Source organism: Sciurus vulgaris, assembly GCF_902686455.1.
Source record: "Sciurus vulgaris genome assembly, chromosome: 4".
In the NCBI taxonomy this organism is placed as follows: Eukaryota; Metazoa; Chordata; class Mammalia; order Rodentia; family Sciuridae; genus Sciurus; species Sciurus vulgaris.
In genome coordinates this window covers 124,966,144-124,986,075 of record NC_136464.1, presented here as the reverse complement: position 1 = coordinate 124,986,075, position 19,932 = coordinate 124,966,144, and the positions used below count along the sequence as shown (strand labels likewise).

The following is a 19,932-nucleotide window of genomic DNA, read 5'->3' as shown; positions in this document are numbered from 1 at the left end:
TCTATTTTTAATGTTTATGTCATTGTATCGATTCCCTAAAATATTGTGATAAATATTCATAAGAAAATGGACTTGCCAAAATCATGACCATCTGGACGCAAAAGTCAATTAAACCAAAACATTTATTCTAGTCAGAGTTTAACATCTAAGTTCCATTTCTATGTTAAACTTATACCTTTCCAAAGGGTGAAGGCTGAAATGTTCTTTCTCAGAATATAATGATTCGAAGATCCCACTCACAATTGAATCCTCTTCGAGTGGAACTTCATGTTTGGAACCCCTATCCATTTTGATACATGTTATTACTCAACATTATCAGTGTGTGCTGTATTTTCCATGTAATTTTTAGTACAGTAAACAGGGTAATCTCAGTTAAGGAAATGAAGTTTTACTTGCAACTATATTTTATTAACACCTTTGCCTATAAAAGGACTATGATTTTTAAGGATGAAAAAGTACACTTCTCTCTAAATTAACTAGAGAATAAATTTAAACATGGCATTCTTATAATTAGAGTAATAGATCTTAGAATTTTATTATTCCATTGAAAGATCAAGTCTCCAAGAGCAGTCAAAAAAAAGAAAAAAAGGAGAAGAGAGAGACAGAAACAGAGACTTTTAAAAATATATTTCAGGGAAATGATGACATCAATTCAAAAGGAGAGAACCGTCATTTTTAATAGGGAGATTCTTAAAAAAAAAAAAAAAACTATTGTGCTTAAAATTCACTGGAAAAGCTAAGAGAATTTAATAATTTTTTAAATAACTTCCTGTTGTCTCACACTATTCTTGGATAACAGCAGTCACTTGTTAGTTGTGTGTTGAGTAACACGCAATGAATAAAAAGTAAAAAGGACAAATTTCTGTATATATCAGTGGGTAGATTATATGACAGGTCTTTGGCAGCAGAAAATGTCATAGTTACATGTCAGCTAATTTTAAAAGAATATAAATTTTAAACTCTAGAACAATTCTGGAATAAGTTTTAGTATCAAGGAAAATATACCTGTCAGTAGTATCTAGTGCTGTTTTGATATGGTCTAGTTGTCAGATGTATATCCAAATATGTGTACAGCAGTCAGAAAAATATCCTCACGTTGCTAAATGAGAAAACCACGTGAACCCTGTTTGCATAGGGGAAGATAGGAGAGGTGCACTGCAGGAAATATCGTTTTCTTCATAGAGTAAGTGGTTATTATCTGAACTGGAATTTACATAAGATTGCCTGGAGCTCTCCTTTGTAAAAGCTAATAAAAGATACCAATATGGACAACAGAAATAGAACCACCTTAAGGTACCTTTCACTATATAAAGCATGTATATACACATATATCACTTGATACCAGGAGAACACTGTATATTTCAAAACAAATCCATAAAACCTCATTTTTACCATTTAGAGTATTTTTAACACTATAATTTTATATGATTATCTCCATGTTTGCCCACGTGGCAGAATTAGGTAGAATTTATTGAGCATCTACTCTATATAGCATGCTATCGACGTTAAACAACTCCATGAGTTCTGGTTCCCAAGAGACTATTCCATACTTTGCACATGTTCTGACACAATAAAATGGGAAATCACATCTTAGTGTAAAACAAGAAGCCTAAAGAAAACGGTACCAATTTGCCATGTTTTGTCTGTTTGATTAAACTTTTCCAATCACAAATAATAAGTATTCTTGTCTATTTGTTGTTGTTGTTTTTTTTTAAAGTCCTTCTCTCTGAGGCATTTTCCTCTACAAAACTAGAATTGAACCCAAACCCCAGTTCAAAATCAACGTGGATGCATGGAGAAGGTAGGAAAGTCCAATAAGCAGTTAAAATTTTAGTATCTGTTCTCTAAATCACAATGAAACCATCAAAATTTAACTCTTTCTAGTTCTTAGTCAATAATGTTAATTGAATTAGTTACAAATCCCTACTATATTTGCTTCAAATTCAAATCAGCAAATTTATTTTGATGATCTCAACTAACCCTGCCTCCATAGGATTAATTTTTTTAAGAAAAAAAGGAAATGATTTTGACCCCAGGATATTAAGAAAATGTATTTTTCAGGTACAAACATACTGCATTACCTTTTTATTTGTTGGGTGTCACTTATGTTATTATGTCATCCATATACTCAAGCATTATAAACATATATTTAAGCCTTAAAAAATTTCTTATAACTAAATGTATAGCATTTTAAAATAAGAAAAAAAAATAGCAAAAACTCTTGGATATTATGCCCCTGGCATCAATTTGATGAATCCCAGAATATGAGTCATATACTCCGGGGCATTTTGACTAGTTTGATTACACCATGGATGCCATTACTTCAACAGGGATGCTTTCTAGTCTATGGAATAATTGGAAGCAAGAACCAGCAGGTTTCAAATGACTCCAGCTGTGTTAAGTACTGACTGTGAAACACATTCACTCTCTTATATGATGTTTTGTAATAGGACTGATGTATAAGGTGAAAATCCCCAGACGGGTGGAGCTCCTATGGGTAATTGACGAAAAGCTAAATTAATAACAAATACTAAAAGGAAGAGAATAATTTTAAAACACAACATGCAAATGAAATAGGTAAAATACTCCAGATGAAGCAATAATGCCAATGTAAAACACTAGGAACTGAGACCAAAACAAAACATCTCATATGCTGTGTTCTGATCCCATTTCAGAACTCTCAAATAACCAAAGGTCAGACAGTGCTTTAAATGAAAAACAGAACAACACTGATGACTCGCCTATAAAAAAGATAATGAAACTCAGATTCAAAAAAACCATAAAAAACAAAACTAAGAGAGCATTCATTAAGTGAAGATGGGCTTCCTGTCAGTGGCAAATGGAGCTCCTTTAACAAAAGGATGGGAAAACTAATAAACTCAGTCATTTAATCACAGGGCAACTTTTGGATTAGGCATGATTACATCCCTTTTACAGACAAGAAAATCAAGATCTGGTACATCTAAATGATGTAACTGATACCACACGGTTTTTATGTAGTGGTTTACCACACCATTTTTCTTATTCCAAAGAGCAAACTATTTCTCATAGTCTGTTTCTTCAGCTGGAAAAAAATTAAATAGGCTAAATAATCTCACAGGCACATTTGAGACTTGAGAATATAAAACTATCCTATGAGATCTGTTAGACACCAAAGTTATCTTTCTAAAATTAATATAGTAGCTAGACACTGCATTAATCATTATTCCATTATTTTGCTTCTTTTTATAGAATTTATCCTGGATTCTAGTGTACTGTGTGAATAGCTGAAAATTCTATTAAGGGAACTTCACTGTAATACCACTTATTTCTTCTAATACATGCATCTCTATCAAACAGGTATCTAAGTAAACCTATTTATCATAATGTTTAGGAGTAGATAGTAATTATAGTATTCATAGGCTTAAATAAAAGTTTTGGACTAGGAAGCTTGAAAGAGATGGAAGATGATCCACTTTTATTTAGCTCACCATTCCACTTCTGATTATATTATAAAATATATATACATGAAAACATTGCATGATTGGCAGACATAATGGTGTGTAAGAAATGAGGGAGAAAAATGGAAACCACAGATGTCTCTGAGTGATAGAGGAGTGTATGTTGAATAAGAATGACAATCTCCTCTTTACATGGTGTTAGAATATTTAGTTGAAAAAACTTTACATACATAAAGTATAATTCCAACATCAGCAGGTCTCTCAGGTTAGATCAACACTTTCTAAATGTCTACCAAGTTCACAATTCTCAGCACTATTGCAGGTTCAGTGTTGGAAATACAGTGAATAAGACACAGTGTCTTATTTTGAGGGACTTTCTTAAGTTCTCCTTAATCATTATGGTATAAGTAATAATATACCAATAATTGTTTTATCTGTCTTCCATTTGAGACGGATCTAGGACTGTGTTTTGAATAATCCTGACTATTTGCTTGGGGTTGACCCTGCATCAGCTGGAGAGGATACACAGCCCTTGCCAATAACAGATGGTCCTACAGGAATAGTTTAAACCCTGAGGAGTGTTGTTCCCAGTATCATCCAGAAGTCAATAACCCTTAGCTAAAGCAAAATTTAATTGTCTAAAATAGAGACTTTAGGTGTCAAAATGCCTTTTCTTAATTATTACCATGTTTAAAAATTAATCAATGAATTCAACATATTCTTCTGCCACTGTTTGGCAGAAGATCTTGCTGTCAAGACCAAGATGGAAAATGAGTTCGTGTCACACTAAAATGCCCTAAAGACTGTATGTCTGTTTTTACTATAGTGTAAAGCAATTTTTATTATTATTTCAATTTCAAGGCAAAAAAAAAAAAACATTTTCTATAATATAAATTCTGTGATCTTTTATGCTGGAAATTTGAATGGGTTGTGAATGTATTGAGATATTATTAACTTATATAGCTAAAATCTAGTTTTATTCTTTAACTTTGGAAAAGATATCATTAAGAAAAACAATTTTAAACCTAGCAAAGGAAAAACATATTACCTGAAACCATAAATTAGAAAAAAAAGGTATTTTGTATTTTCAGCAAGAAAGAACATTTTATGGATTTTGATTCACGATTTGTAGATATCTTGAAACAAAACATGCATGACAGATATAGATGAATATAGGTAATAGATCTGCAGAAATAATTCACATCATTTAAAAATATATGCAGAAACTAATAACCTAGATGTATATTAAATAACACAAGTGAAATACAGTCCACCTAGTGACTAACAGGAAATGGAGCAAAAAAAAGTTGCCAGTCCAGGTGTGTTCACAGCTGACACACAGAGGAAAGGCTATTGTGATTCCAGACTTCCAATGTGAAAATTGGTTCAATGACATGAATATATGACACAGGAGGGCATCAACTCACAACTCAAAACTCACTCTATTTTGTCTCCATTTGTCACTTGCACCTTCTACAAAAAGTTTCCCGCAGAATCCTATGTGGCTATGTATTTGAAAGTCCTCAGCATGCAGCTGTTATCACACAGAGGCATAGATTGGTTGCATCCTTCGAATCCAAAAAAGCACTAGTATTTTTTTTTTCCTCAGCAAAGATCTACTATAGAACTACTGTCAGCAGAAGACATTTTTCTTCCTTTAAAAGATACAGCTTCATTTCATAAATCCTTCTGTGTTTCCATTCTCCTTACTGAGGTTTGTTTAATGAGGAAAAAAACAAAACAAAACAAACCAGAACAAAACAAAATAAAACAACCAAAACCCTCATTTGTTGAATTGTGATTGCTTTTATCTTGCACACGTGCACACACACACACACGCACACACACACACACACAACCCTATTTTGTTTTCCAAATGAATCATCTATGATGAGTCTCAGACAGCCACTGTGCCTACTGTGAGTTGCACATGGATTATATACTTTTTCTGGTAGGCAAAAAATATAGAATTTATAAAATCATTTAAAAATGTGCATAGCTATTTCCACCAATTTACATCTAACAGGGCTAGCTAGTCAAAGACATTGAGCATTAAAGAACTGCAAGGCATTTACTGTCATGAAGGTAGATATAATGAAATCATGTATGTCTAGAATGAAATACTGAGCCACAAATACACAGTGTTTATAAATGAAGCAAAGAGGAATTAAAAAATAGTTTGAGAAATGATTCAACAAGAATTCCTATGAGGAACAACCACTCAGGATCCAGCCCTCTTCATTATAGTAATGTTATACAGTCTCATAGACACCTAGGGTTTTAATCTGATTTACGTTGAGAGTCTGCACGCACAATTGAGAGTTTCTTCTCAGGAGAGGTGAAGTCCACATCAGGGGCATTGGAGGCACCACAAGTAACCACAAGCAGGCCCGTGTGCATCATCTATATTTAATAATTAGAATCATCAAGGACCAAATCTGTCCATTCTATTGCAAATATTTGAGATTTTTATTCTTTCAGATGCATCCAATGTTTCTGCATTTGGACAAAATAGGCAAGACTAATTCCCTAGGCTATAAATCACTCTAATGTGGAAGGAAATGTGTTAGCTAGTTATATTACAAAGCCTTTACTTCATATTTAATAGGCACCTGCAATACCAGCATTATACAAAGCTCTCTACTTTGCAAATCTTTAAAACCCCACTTAATTTTCAGCACTGATTTCCTGCAATCTAAGAGCTTATGAAGGGTTCACTGTGTTCATACAGATCTATGCAAAATGTGCCAGAGTTTCCCTGTCTGTGATGGCATTCATTTGGAGGTGAATCCCAAATTTCTATCACTGGCATGCTTATTTTCGACTAAAATAAATATTCTCAGGATGAAAGCTGAAGATTAGGAGGACAAAAAAGGAGGCAAAGTAACTAGCACTAGGAGAGATATATGCAAATATCAGCTCAATGACAATTCTTCATACCAGTTACAATGGAAGCTTAAAGATCCAAATACTCTGCAAACCATTAGCTCCTCAATACCCTGAAAGGGATTAGAGAGTTTCCTAATCAACTGCTAACAGACTGAAAAAGGCCTGGAGACTGGATATTAGCGAAGCAGTGTAATAATAAAATGTAGAGATGGTCAGATAGATAAACTTCGAAGAAATGTTAAATACAAGATACTAAACAAACAAGATAAAATTGACCAAATTTTCATTCTTTCCAACAGCTCAAATAATTAAAAACCTTTATAAATTAATATGTGCTGAAGCTGTATGTAGTGGAGACCTGTCAAGAAAAAAGAAGTAAATTTCATTTATTTTTACCTCCAAATACTGGGATAGAGTAAAATGATTAAAAAAAAATCTAATCAAATATGTCTCATAGATGTTGCCCGTGCTTACATCTTTACCACCCTTAATAAAAGGTGGTCTCAAATCCATCATTTAATAAATGTAATGTGTGCTTATGGCATTGTAATCAAATAAGGATCAATGGTAAATATTTTTACAAGCCATTAAATAATGGATACATATATAAAAATAAATCCTGAATGAATGACTCTGAGTTCTGAATTCCTTAAAATTATATTTTATGGCACAGAAAATTCTACTGATTTTGCCACTCTTCTCATCCATCAGCGATGTAACTATCTATAGGACAAAAATGTGAATGATAGAGATTAAAGATGATTTGCTTTTCCAGTTTATTCCTGTCATTACTCTTTACTATTAAAAAGGACACTTAAGTTATGTAGGAATTTCAAATTATAATGAATGTTGGCTTAGTGAACAAAGAATATAAGTCAAAAGCAAAACGTCAATCATGATAATCTATCATTCACATTTTATGTTTCTGATGACTGACAGCCCAATAGGTTTGTATCAAACAAAGGCAAAAAGCTTGTGTTCCTTTCCAAATGAAATGTTTGACAGATTTTATAGTTTTCTGAAATAACAACTGATAAAAGCTTAAACAGCAGAGTATATCTTTTTATGTTCACATTTCTATATTACATTTGAATTTCCTTCTCTATTATGATACAAATTTGGGGATGCTATCTATTAAAAATTTCATAAGATATTACTTTTACTACTTAGAAAATCAGACTCCTATGCTTCCATGAAACTTTAGAGTAAGCCTCCTCCTGGTTTTCTTTTGCAAATTCTCACTAATGTCTAATCTATGATTACAATCTTATTTTAACAAGCTGACTATAGAAATGAAATGTTGTATCCCATTTGTGTACAAGGAATCAAAATGCATTCTGTAAAAAATACAAAAATAAAATGAAATTTAAAAAAGAAAAACAGGCCTGATAAAAATTTTAGGGGCCTTATATGTGTAAATTCTGGAAAGAATATTAAATGTGAAACTGGGTGTCAAGAGAGCAAGTTTTTTAATTCCACATCATATAATTCTTAATTCTTTTTCATCTTTGCTAAATATATATTAACTGATTTACTAACATTAGCAAAGGTTAATTTATAGTCTTAATAAAGAATTCACTTCATGAAAACACCAGACTAAATTTAGAGAAAGCTTACCCTAAGGATTTCAAGTAAAAGTAGTAAACAATCCAGTAGATTCTCAGTTTTGTTTTGTTTTCCAGTATAGACAAGCTAGCAAGTATTGAAACAAAGCAAGACAGACATTTGACTTGGCCCCCAAAACGGGTGAACACTCAGAGATGGGTGCAGCTGGACCAACACCGTCACTGTAGTTTTGGCATTTGGTTGACTTCTGAATTCCCCCAACCAAAAATATTTAGAAATAAAGAATCTAAATAATGAAAATAACTGTGGAAACAGAGCTTACAAGATAATATGATTTACAAGTGTCACTTTCTTACTTCATACTGCAGTGTAAAATAATACAATATGAAAACGCACTAAGAAGCCTTATGTAGTATTTTGGATGTAATTTCCAGCTATTATGTGTATGTCAATATGAAAATTAAACATTAAGATTTAATATAAGTCACAAGTGATATGAAGAAATCTGATTCTAGATTTGAGGTTTTGAATTAAATCTAAATTCTCTATTTTTCTATTTTGCATATTTTAATTTGTGCTATGGAGAGGGTAAATTATAGCTTGCCACTATTTAAATCATAATAATATGCATATAACATAAGAATATATATATTATTACAAGTACAAAATTTACAAAGTAATTTTTTGTTTTTGCAGTACTGGGGTTCAAACCCAGAGCCTTGTTCATTGCTGGGCAAGTGTTGTACCACTGAGCTAAACCCCAGTCCTGCAAGATAATTTTAATGCCAAAGCCTGATCTCTCATGCTATGAGAATGACTCATTTGAAACTTGCGGAACTCATTAAAGTATATTGTTTCTATATCTACAATAGCAACAAAATTTGAAGATAAGAGAATAGAATATTTTAACTACCAAAATTATTTTCTCCATGTTAACAAATATTTAGGGATCAGCAAGTATGTCTGTATTTAATATAGTAGCAATTTTTTTCATTTCTATTCTCCTTAAGATTATCAGGAATGAATGCCAAAGTGTACCTTGAAGTTCATAGTTTAGGAGTATCAGGATGAAAATAAAATCATGAAATATTTGTCTCACAAATCTAAGAGAAAAGGTAACCAGTTTGAATCAATAGCCATCCTCATTTCAAAACCTGCATCAGTATCTAATGGGTTCTTCCTACTTTCTACCTCCTAAGTTTGAAAACTGACTTCCACTCAGCCAAAGAGAAGTAGAAATAAAAATCACAACTGACAACCCTGCTAAGTAATTTGCATTTTAGGGGGCAGTTTTTCATGACATGCCATTGGTGTTCAACCATCACTATGTATGTACTCTAAAATACAGTAGTTGAAAATGTCTTAAAGTTTTTGCTAGCCTCAAAGTTAACATTTGCTCTCTTCACTTTCAATTGCATTTTTCTTTCTGAGTGTTCTAAATATCAATTCTGTGACTGCCTTGTACATTTTACATGAGATAATAACATTTCAATAGTGATTGTAGTGGATTACTCAAAAATGAAAAGTAATCATAAATGTAATATAGAATCTCTAAATGGTTTGGAATTGAAGCAATTCCCTTTACAACTGTAAAAGCACACAAACACACTTGAGTACAGCATGCATACACATTTTCAAGGTACAAATTCTTCAATTTATATACAAATGTATATATGAGCAAATAGTCTAGATTACAAAAAGTTATAGTCAGGATGCTTAAGCTCTAAAATGAGCATTTCATTTAGAAAATTAAATATGACTGTTTACCCAGAATCAAACTCTAGTGAAACTCTCACAGATTATTTTATTATTTGAAGAACTTGTCAAATGTAAATAGATCATTTTTTTTATGTTAACATTTTCATTTATTTCCAGGCCTACCCCTTGAAAAAAAAGCACACTGGGGCCAAGAAAATTAATTCCCCAAATGCTGTCAACGGGTTGGGAAACAGCAATAAACAGCTTACTGTAAAGCCTCCAGCTACAATAAAACGGCTGTCAATAAATGGGCTGAGATTTGGACTGTGCAAAAACAGGTCCACTGGATATGATAATATGAAAGAGGAATAGGCTGATATTTTCTTGTTCTAATATGCTAAGGCAGGTTCTCAAAGTGTGGTCCCTGGACTAGCAACATCAATATTACCTAGGAAACTGTTAATAATGTAAATTTCTAGGTCTGATCCAGTGGTACTCAATCAGACCCTCTCTAGAGAGGGCATAAAAATTTGTGTTTTAAGAAGTATTCTAGGAAATTGTGGAACATTCTATAATTTGAGGACCAATATCATGTTTTTAAATCATATCCATCAATTTTTAAATCACATTCATCAACAGCACCTTCCTCCTTTTAGACAAATACACCAATTAACTTTATCATTTAAAACCCCAAAGAAATTTATTATGTTGTCATCCTCTTAAACTCAGACCAATGAACTTTGCTTTTTCATATAAATAAACACCAGGACATGATCTTTTGCTTTAAAATGCAAATTCTCAATCTGTGAATATTAAGGTCACTTCCAAAAATTTATGGAAAATTTAGTGATGGATTTGTTATATTTGAAAAATATAAAAGCTTGGCAAAATAGAGTGAATGAGAAATAATAATTTACAATTGTATGTTCTTTGCGGGTCAACACAAGGGAAAACAGCACGTGGGAACTAGTCAAACAAAATAGGAATCACTGCCCCACAAACAACCCCATGATGTAGAAGTTAGACCTTATGTTTTCACTGAATAGACAATACAAATTGGGGATATTTAACTTTGGTCACGCTTAACTCAAGAATCTTCCATTTTACCCACTATCAATTAGCACCATTAGTGAAAAGTATCACTATTAATGGCAATTTTGTCCACCCAACTAAAAGTCTTCAGAGATTATATATATCAGTTTATAAAGTCCTTTTGTAGTGATACATGTAAATTTTTCAAACTTGTACAGCTTCAGGAGCTCATTTTGTTTAAAAGTCACTAGTTGAAGGAACTAAAAAAAAGCATTTTGACTTTTTTACCTTAACTACAACATCTTCAGACAACTATCATGTAGTACAGTGACAACAAATTTTTAAAGGCTAGTATATAATTTATGTCACCTATTTATAGAAAATATGCTTCTTTTCCCTAAAATTGTACATATTGCTTACATATCACCATTACCTGTTTCCTTACTTCCAATATTTCTTTTCTCCCAAATCACTACTTTTCTGAACATAAAAACTTCTAAAAGGTGTAAGCAAAGCAATTTTACTAGCTCTTTATCATAATAGTGAATTATAGCTACATTTGAACATTGAAATGCCTATGGTAGAACTGCAAAGTGACGCATGGTCAGAAAGAATGTCTAAAGTGCACTTTGGTTCCAGTTAGAGAATTACTCAACATCCTATTTGAAAGATTACATCATATAAACAAATATCTTTGGGACTGACGAAGCCTCAACAAAAGGTCTTTTCCATTCTTTGCTGAAATGCACTTAACTTTTATGTCCCTGCACTATATATAAGTTCAACTATTGGAAAGAAGTCAGGAAAGGTTGGCTTACACCTCAATGCTAATACCCATCAGATTTATGAAAAGAAAGATATTGTGGAAAGCTTATTAGTATATTTCTTTGGAAAGCAAATTTCATATTTTATATGGAAAGTTTCAAATCATGTTAATTTCATCAAGGTAGTATGCAAATCATAAAATACCATAAATATATTGTGAAATTTCATAATAAAAATAAATAAAAATTATTTCCTTTTTCATTAAAATAGCAACTTTTTAATTAAGCCCATTTAGTGCTATCAATTTTATTATCATTATAAAATATTTATCAACTTTAAAAATCTTTACTAAGCCAGGACAATTTCTAAATTTTAAAACATCAACTTCTTTTCAAATTCTGATAAAGTTAACATGAAAATAAGTCACTGTTCCAACTTCAACTTATAATCTCTATTAGGACTTCAATATTGATTTACTTATTTTAAGTCATTTCATTCTGCACATTTAAGCTCCAAATATGTGTACCTCTAAAATGCTCTAGATATTTAAAAATTTAAATGTAGATTTTCTTTGTGTAACCATAGACAATATGCTTAATATTCTGGGAGCATCTGTGTGATCAATTATCAACATTATTTTTCTAAGTATCTTAGGAAGTCTTAAAGTCATTCCAAGCAATAGATAGTAAGGGGGAAACAGTTTCAGTTAGACACCCTACTCCACCCCACCCCCAGAAAAGAAAATCCCTTGATTTTTCCACAGTCTCATCAGTGACTCTCAAGACTATTCTGAAAACTAATTTTGTTTTACTTGAATTTCTGAAATCTGAATGTTCCTGATTTTTAACAAATACAGCTGGGTCATCACCAGAGGTGGTCCAATACCAACAAAGACAAGTTGGATTAGGAAATCTCAGAAAGTTGGTGTAGTGTGAGCTAATCCAAAAAGAGCAAGCAAAGGAACTTAAATGTTAGTTGCTCCAGAGCAACTATCATTAAATAAAAGGTATCTTTGGCTGTACTACCAGCTTGATCTTGCCCTCCCCCCTTTCCTTACTACTGCAGGATTGGCACCTGGCCAGCAAACGCGACATGATACCCTAGTGCCATCTACAGGCTATTATCGACATTCAAATTTTGTGGCAACAGACAAGCACCAGTGAAATAAATTAGACAGCGCTGCATTTAAATCTTTATTAGCAAGGAATTATTAGACCTAAGAAAAACTAATTCTGGATTTGGTTGAAATATGAGTTTCTCAGCCTCTTAATCCCTCTTCATATGGCATATTTCACAGTTTAAAATGAGTTATGACAGATCACTTATGCATTACTAAGATGAGAGAGTATTTACAATGGATTCATTCTTTTCTCTATAAATCAGTTATATTAGGGAGATAGCATTCCTTTTTTTTCTTTTCTTTTTTTTTTTTTTTTGAAAGTGTATTTGGCCATTGTGGACACTGAAAATCTTTCTATTAAAGACCAAATTTACTATATTACAATAAAACAATTTGAAATCAAAGAGGAGACTTCCTATATGGCTTAGTTGCAATCTATCAACAATCATGTGCTTCACAACTGATGTACATTTAATATTCTACTATCTTCTTTAGAGACTAAAAAAATTTAACCCCTTTAGCAACCACAGCTCCAACACAAGTGGCGTCAGACCTTCAAACGTCATTTAAAACTTGAGATTTGAAGGTGACTTTTTAGATCAAAAGGTAATGTGAAAATCTTGAAGCTGTCAATTTGGAAACCCCAGGAGTAGAATTTGTCATATTAGGATGGGTTTTCTTCTTTAGCAAACATTATCTTGGGACATTTTGGAATAATTTCCTCTTTTCATCTTTTGCCATTTGAAGGAAACTGGGAGGTTAAATAATTCTCAGAACTCAGAAATTTCAAAGCTGTTCTAAAAATTCTTGACTGAGCCCCAGAGGAATAGAAAAGGGGTCAAGTTTTTTTTCCCTCTTTGTAACTAAGCTAAAGTTAGACCAAAACAATAGACACACTGGCACATTAATACTGGTTGACTGGGCACTTGTATGCAGTACTTATAGACCAGTAAAAGTGCTCGTTTACCTGTCTGGTGTGTAAGGGGCCCTTTGTCTTGAAGCCTCCTTGGGAACTGCACTCTGAGGCACTGAAGTGATCTGAACTAGTGGAAGAGCGTTTGGAAAGGGTGTCACAACCCCCGACAAAGGTGTTGTCCAAAGGGAGCTCCTGAATCACATGGTGCTTTTTCACAGAAACTGGAGTGTCTGGTTTGAGATGAAAAGCAGGCTGTGGAGAGGCAGATTTGTAGTGCTTGGCCAGGTCAGGGCTGTTAGGCTTGAAAGTTGTTGGAGGTGCTGGGCCCCAGTCAAATCTTCCTATACTTTGCTCCTCCAGCTCAGCTGGCAGGCTTATTGTCCCATTGATAGGTTCATGAACTGCATCATCAGGTTTGGACTCTTCGATAGTAACAAAGTTCAAAAGGGAGCTCTTGGGAGACTTTCTTTTCTTCCTTTTCTTTTTCTTGTTTTGTTTATTCTCCTGGTTTGGGGACATCCATTCAGCACCTTGCTTGCTCCTCTGAGCTGCTTTGAATCTGGATGCATGGCGACAGCGCACCAGAACAGTGACGAAAATCACAACGATGACCACCATGGCCCCTGCAACAATGGCAATCATGATGGTGAGATAGTCCTCATTTTGATAGGGCTGGCTGCTATCCCCTATGTTCCTGTCCAATGGGGTCTCCATAGTCCTGCGGATCAAGTCATAGATATAGGAGGCATTTCCAGCAGTGTCATTAACATAAAGAAATACAAGCACGAGTGTGTGCAAAGACTTGGGGTAGCCCAGATCACTTATGTTGACCACCAAGCGGTGCAAACCCACATCGGTAGGTGCTGGCTTTTCTTCCAGGGTGATGTTACCTGTTACCGGATCGATTCGAAATAAGCCTTTGTTGTTCCCACTCACTATTGTATACTTAAGTTCTGCGTTCATTCCAGTGTCGATATCCACTGCAAAAACTTCCGCTACCACAGAGCCAGGGATGGCTGAGAGAGGCACCAACTTAAAGGAAGTATTAGATGGTGGAGAGATGACAACTGGGCTGTTGTCATTCACATCCATGACATTGATAGTTACTTTTGCAGTAGAGGAACGAGGTGGTTGTCCCCCATCGGTGGCTTTGACATCAAAAGTGTAGGAACTCTGCTGCTCTCTATCAAATGAGACATTTGACTTTATGACTCCAGAATAAGGATCCAACACAAAATTATCATTGTCATTTAGAATGGAAAGAGTCACAGCTTTATTCTCTCCAGCATCTGCATCGGTCACTGTGATTACCCCCACAGTACTATACTTTGGAAGATTCTCAGACACAAAAAATTGAAAATGATTATGAGTAAACTTGGGGCTATTGTCATTCTCATCCAGAACAGTAACTATCACAGCCGCCTGGCTTTGGAGGGGAGGGGTCCCATTGTCCCTGGCAGTTACTGTAAAAATGAATCGTTCTTGTTCTTCTCTGTCAAAGACTCTGGAGGCTGTCAAAACTCCCGTCTTTCGGTCCAGATCAAAGAAGGAGGCATTCGGTCCAAGCTGATAAACAATGTCTGCATTTTTCCCACTGTCTTCATCTGTGGCACTAATAGTTGTTAAGTATAACCCACGTCGGTTGTTTTCAGAAACTGACAGCTCAATTACAGGCTGGTTGAAAATTGGTGGGTTGTCATTTTCATCCTCAAGCTTAACCCTTACCAGGGCAGTCTGATTTAAACTGGGCTTCCCAGAATCAGAGGCAACAATTTTAAAGCTGAATTCTTTGGTGCCCTCGTAGTCCAACAAAGAAGAGGTCTCTAACAAATATTGGTTGTCATATACTGCCTTCAAGTGAAATGGGACCTCTCTTTCAATAAAACAGATCACTTTGCCATTCACATCTGTGTCCTTATCTGAAACTGTAATTAGGGCAATCTTTGTATTGACAGGATCTTTCTCAGATAAATACACAGTGCCATTGATGGGACTTATAATGTACCTGAGGTCTATGTTTGGAGGGTTATCATTTACATCAGTGACATTGATGGTAACCGTTGCTCGGGCAGGAGTGGAGCTGCCATCACTAGCCAGCACTGTCACTTTGTGAATGGCTGTCTCTTCTCTATCTAAGGACCTCTGAACTGTAATCAGTCCGGTAGTATTATTTAAAGCAAAGAGTCTTTTGGTTGCAGGGGCGACCTGGGCACCAAAAATGTACCGGATTTCAGCATTGCTGCCTATATCTGCATCAGTGGCATGGAGCTGAATTACAGAGGTACCTACAGGAGCATTCTCTGGAATATGCACCTCCACTTGACCCTCTTTAAACACTGGCCTGTTGTCATTTACATCACTTACTGTGACCTGCAGTATGGCTGTGCTGGATTTCTGTGGAGTGCCTCCATCCTCCACTTTGATTTTCATCACATAGGTATCTTTCTGTTCTCTATCCAAGTTTTGCTGAACAATCAATTGCGGCCACTTCTCTCCCTCCGGAGTTTCCACGATATCCAGTCCAAAAACACTCTGCCCATTTAGCAATTCATAATGCTGTACACCATTGAAGCCTGTGTCAGGATCTGTTGCTGATGGAATTGGAAAGCGGCTGTTGATCAAAGTGTTTTCTGGAATGGAAATATTGATGACAGGAGATGGAAACATGGGGGCATTATCATTGGTATCCTTGACAATTATCTTTATTTTGATCAGCCTGAAAAAGTCATTGGGGAGGATCACCACCTCAAGTTCAAAGAAACACTCATTCTCCTCAGCATAAGAAGCTCCAGCACAGAGTTTTTCTCTGTCTATTCTATTGGAGGTTGTGAAAATTTCCCCAGTGCTGCTGGATACTTTCACCAAAGGGGCATCCCCAGCTTTAGAAACCAGTCTGTAGACAAGGCTGGCACTGGTCCCTGTGGCAGCATTGATGTGAGAAATGTTCAGATCCTTTGGTATGTTTCCTATGGGCACATTTTCAGGCAATTCCTCTCTAATAGTGTAAATAAGTTCTTGAGCTATTGCAGAATCCAGCCTTAAACAGGCAATCAGAGCAGCCAACAGGTAAAAATCCCTCAGGTCCATGATAATGTATTTATTTTCTTTTCCTGGATTTTAGGGTTTAAAGGTTTCCACTGAGGGATGCACGAATTGCAAGAGGAAGTGTGCATGGACTGGAGGATGCATTACATCTCACCGCTTATTTGGAGACAGCCACTGTCAACACAATCGTACAGACAATATTATTCTTCAGTAAATAAAAACACAGACACAAAATATCGCACCACATTTTCCACTGCACATTAGTAAACATGGCAGTTTGCTCTGCCACTGTTGGCAAGTTAACTCTGAGGGTAAAAACACTGAATATTCCCTGCTTGTTGCATTTTCCCAGAGAAAATGAAATTACCTACTTTTGGATTAAGGACAGCAGCTATTTTTACCTGCATTTCCCCCACGCTTTTTATTTTTTTGAATACTATTAAATTCAAAACATGCATTCTTGTTCTCTTCTCTTCCTGCTGTCTTACCCACCTCTTGGCCTCTAACCCACCTCCCTCAGTTGTTTTGGGTTCAAGTGAAAAACCCTAAGTATTTAGTGAGGGTTCCTGCTAATTGCTTTGTCACATGTCAAATATGATGTGTTTTCTTCTCTGCCACACTGAGTCATCTCTCTTCTAAAAAGAGTATCTTTTTTCTTTCCTACCAGTTCTTCAACTGCCTTTGAATACAATCTTACTGGGAATCGAGCATCCGGACATGCTGCTGCAGCATCAGAAGCAATAGTCACCGGCCACTACATATCCTTATTGCCTAAAAGCACAATACCAAGACTTGAAATTTCTTACCCAGAGCCTGTTCTCCTTTCTCCATATTGTCAAATTATCCTCATTAGGACTAATGCACACATTAAAACTTTTAAAAAACGTATAATAATATAGAATTCCTTGTCCTAGAGGTGGAGAAGAGTGCTGAGATGTAAGTGAAATGCAGCTAACATTCCCATGTAACACCACAATATTTTCTTCTGAGCATAAAAAAGAGAAAAAAAATGCAGTTTCTTACCCCGATCTCTGGTTATAAGATTAGTAACATTTGCCACACATAAATACTGCAACCTAGTAATGCACGTAAAAACGCTCCTGTTCAGATGCTCCCCTGACTGCAATTTAAATGGGTGCAAGGCTCCAGGCAGCTACCCACTTGAGTAGGACTGGTCAGTTCTCAGGCTCTAATCTTATCTGCATTAGGCTGCACGGTAGCTGATGCCCGCGATTAGTTCCGGCAGAGTGATGCAGGTAGGGATGCAGATACAGCCGAGTAGGTGAGCTCTGCCCCAACCGTCTACCCAATTACAAACATCCCTCGTCTCCACTGAGGACATATCTAAACACAGAATTTACAATTGTGCATGCGAAACTTTACACTTACGTTAGTTGCCTCAACCTTTCCCCTTTCCCGATATGCTGCAGTTAGGAATGATTTGTTCCAACACATAGAAAGCCATGCATCTGGTAGCACCAGTTTGGGGAGAAATCAGAAGCAGCAAAACGTTTTCTCCTTGTGAAATGTGTGGCTTCAGGCTGGCAAATTAGCAACTCCCGAGAACAAATTCACAGATTTGTCGTTAGTCATTCTCTCCACATTTCATCTCTATTACCCACTGGGTCTGGGCTCTTCTGGTATTTAACACACATAACATCCAGTTGCACTTCTTCAGCTCAGGAGTATTTCCCACAGCACCGAGCATACCATTTCCATCTGATGTCAATATTGCTTAAGTCTCTAACTTCTTGTAGGAAACGTCAGAGTTGGGGTGATGGTAATTCTCTGGCTGCTCTCCCGGGTGACAGTTGCCCGACAAATTCCTAATCGGCTATCTCTTTCGTGCTTCAGAGACTCCAGGCGCTCCTTCCTGTCTCGCATGCTCTCCCTCTTTCCCTTCTCCTCTGCCCCCTCTCCTTCTCCCTCTCTCTCTCTCCTCTCTCTGAACTGAATTTCTTGATATAACTCTCAATAAGCCCAGAGGGAGGGCGTGACGGCCTCGGCCCCGCCCCCGGACCCTGATTGGCCTGCATCTTGCGGTGCGGGCGGCCGCAGCCCGAGCGAGGGAGGGGTCGCTGAACAAGGCGCTGACTGTCTCCCAGCCTCCCCTCCTCAGCGCCCCCTCGGTAGCCGCGAAAACCCGGAGATCTGATCCTGGTCCCGGGAGAGCCGGGTTCCAGGACGTGCACTGAGCATGCCTGGAAGGGTCTGTGGGGTGGGAGGCGCCGGTGCCCGCAGGCGCTTGCCGGGCAGCGAACCCCGGAGCTCTGGCGGTGGAGCGAACGCGAGCGGTCCTGCTGGGCGCCCAAGCGCAGATCCAAGCAACCTTGATCACCGCTGCGGGCGTATGAGGGTCACCGAGGCGGCTGGTCTCTGGGTGCACATTTTGCGCTTCTGACTGCTAAGTGGAGGGGCCAAAATACACAGATGGGAGACACGCACAGCCACCTCTTGGTGGGGAACATGGTCAGGCAGATCCCGGAGCGCATTAAACAACAACGTATGCCTGGTGCTGCAAGGGTTTTTGCTGGCAGGGACAACGGAAAGAAGGGCGAAAGGGCGGATAGCTAAAGGTGGGGCAGAAGATTTTTTAATCTCAATCAAGACCGGAAAGAAAATTAATCTAGTGCTTCTACATGCAGGGTCGTATAAACTGCTTGAGGAAAAGGAAAGTTGCAGCCTCTGGGATCCTCTGTGCGTGCGATGTCTTCTCTGGCGGAGCCGGACGAGCAGCCGCAGAGGATGGTGGCGGTCCCTGCCTTCTGCTCCTGCTGCGCCCGGAAACCTGAGAGCTCGAGCTCGCCTGTACACGCGGCTGCTTCAAAACGCGCTTCCAGCTTACCTAACTGTAAACTTTGCTTCCCAGAGGCTGGAAGGAATCCCGAGCAGCTGTTTCCCAAGCTGTGAACATTTCCTTTTCCCTATGCACTTTCTACTGATTCCAAATTTGCTGTATTACTTCTTTTCCATGCAATTCATTTTTCTGACTCCAGTTTTGTAGTGTACCGCTCACACGTTTCTCATTTTCATACAAGAGCGGGACGGACTGACTCCCGAAAGGATTAGCCTTATTCTTTAAATATTGGCCCCTAAAGCACTATATATAGTTGATTGAACTATTAGAAACAGTTAACCACAAATGTTTGTATAGTTGCTTGTACCCATAATGCCAGATATCTGAGTAATGTTTGAGGTATTAAACAGTTCACTTGAAAAAAAAAAAATATATATATATATACATATATATATAATATACATATGTATATATTTTCTGAATGAACTATAAAAGTTTTCTGAGAAGCTCTTAATGCATAAATAACTTGTTCTAATTTACAGGAATAATAAAGAGCATTTATTTTAAACTTCTGTGTTCCCCATACGATTCTGGGATGTGTGGGCCTTAAAGGCTCTTCACATACCTATGCTCTGTGATGGCATGGTCAGGAGTATCTCTTGGT

At 36.6% G+C, this 19,932-nt stretch overlaps 1 protein-coding gene across 8 annotated transcripts in view; it reads right to left on the bottom strand.

Moving 5' to 3' along the window:
- Positions 1-18,402, bottom strand: part of PCDH9 (protocadherin 9) — an 864,633-nt gene extending 846,231 nt beyond the window's left edge. For 7 of the 8 annotated variants that reach the window (XM_079136488.1, XM_079136489.1, XM_079136490.1 and 4 more), the window contains exons 1-2: positions 17,861-18,402; positions 13,478-16,645 (exon numbers count right to left, since the gene is read on the bottom strand). In XM_079136488.1, coding sequence (XP_078992614.1) covers positions 13,478-16,513 — 3,036 coding nt within the window. In that variant the 5' untranslated portion in view covers positions 16,514-16,645; positions 17,861-18,402. The remainder of the gene's footprint in view (positions 1-13,477; positions 16,646-17,860) is intronic. The other variant, XM_079136495.1, reaches the window with a different exon arrangement.
- Between the last annotated feature and the right edge of the window lie 1,530 nt (positions 18,403-19,932).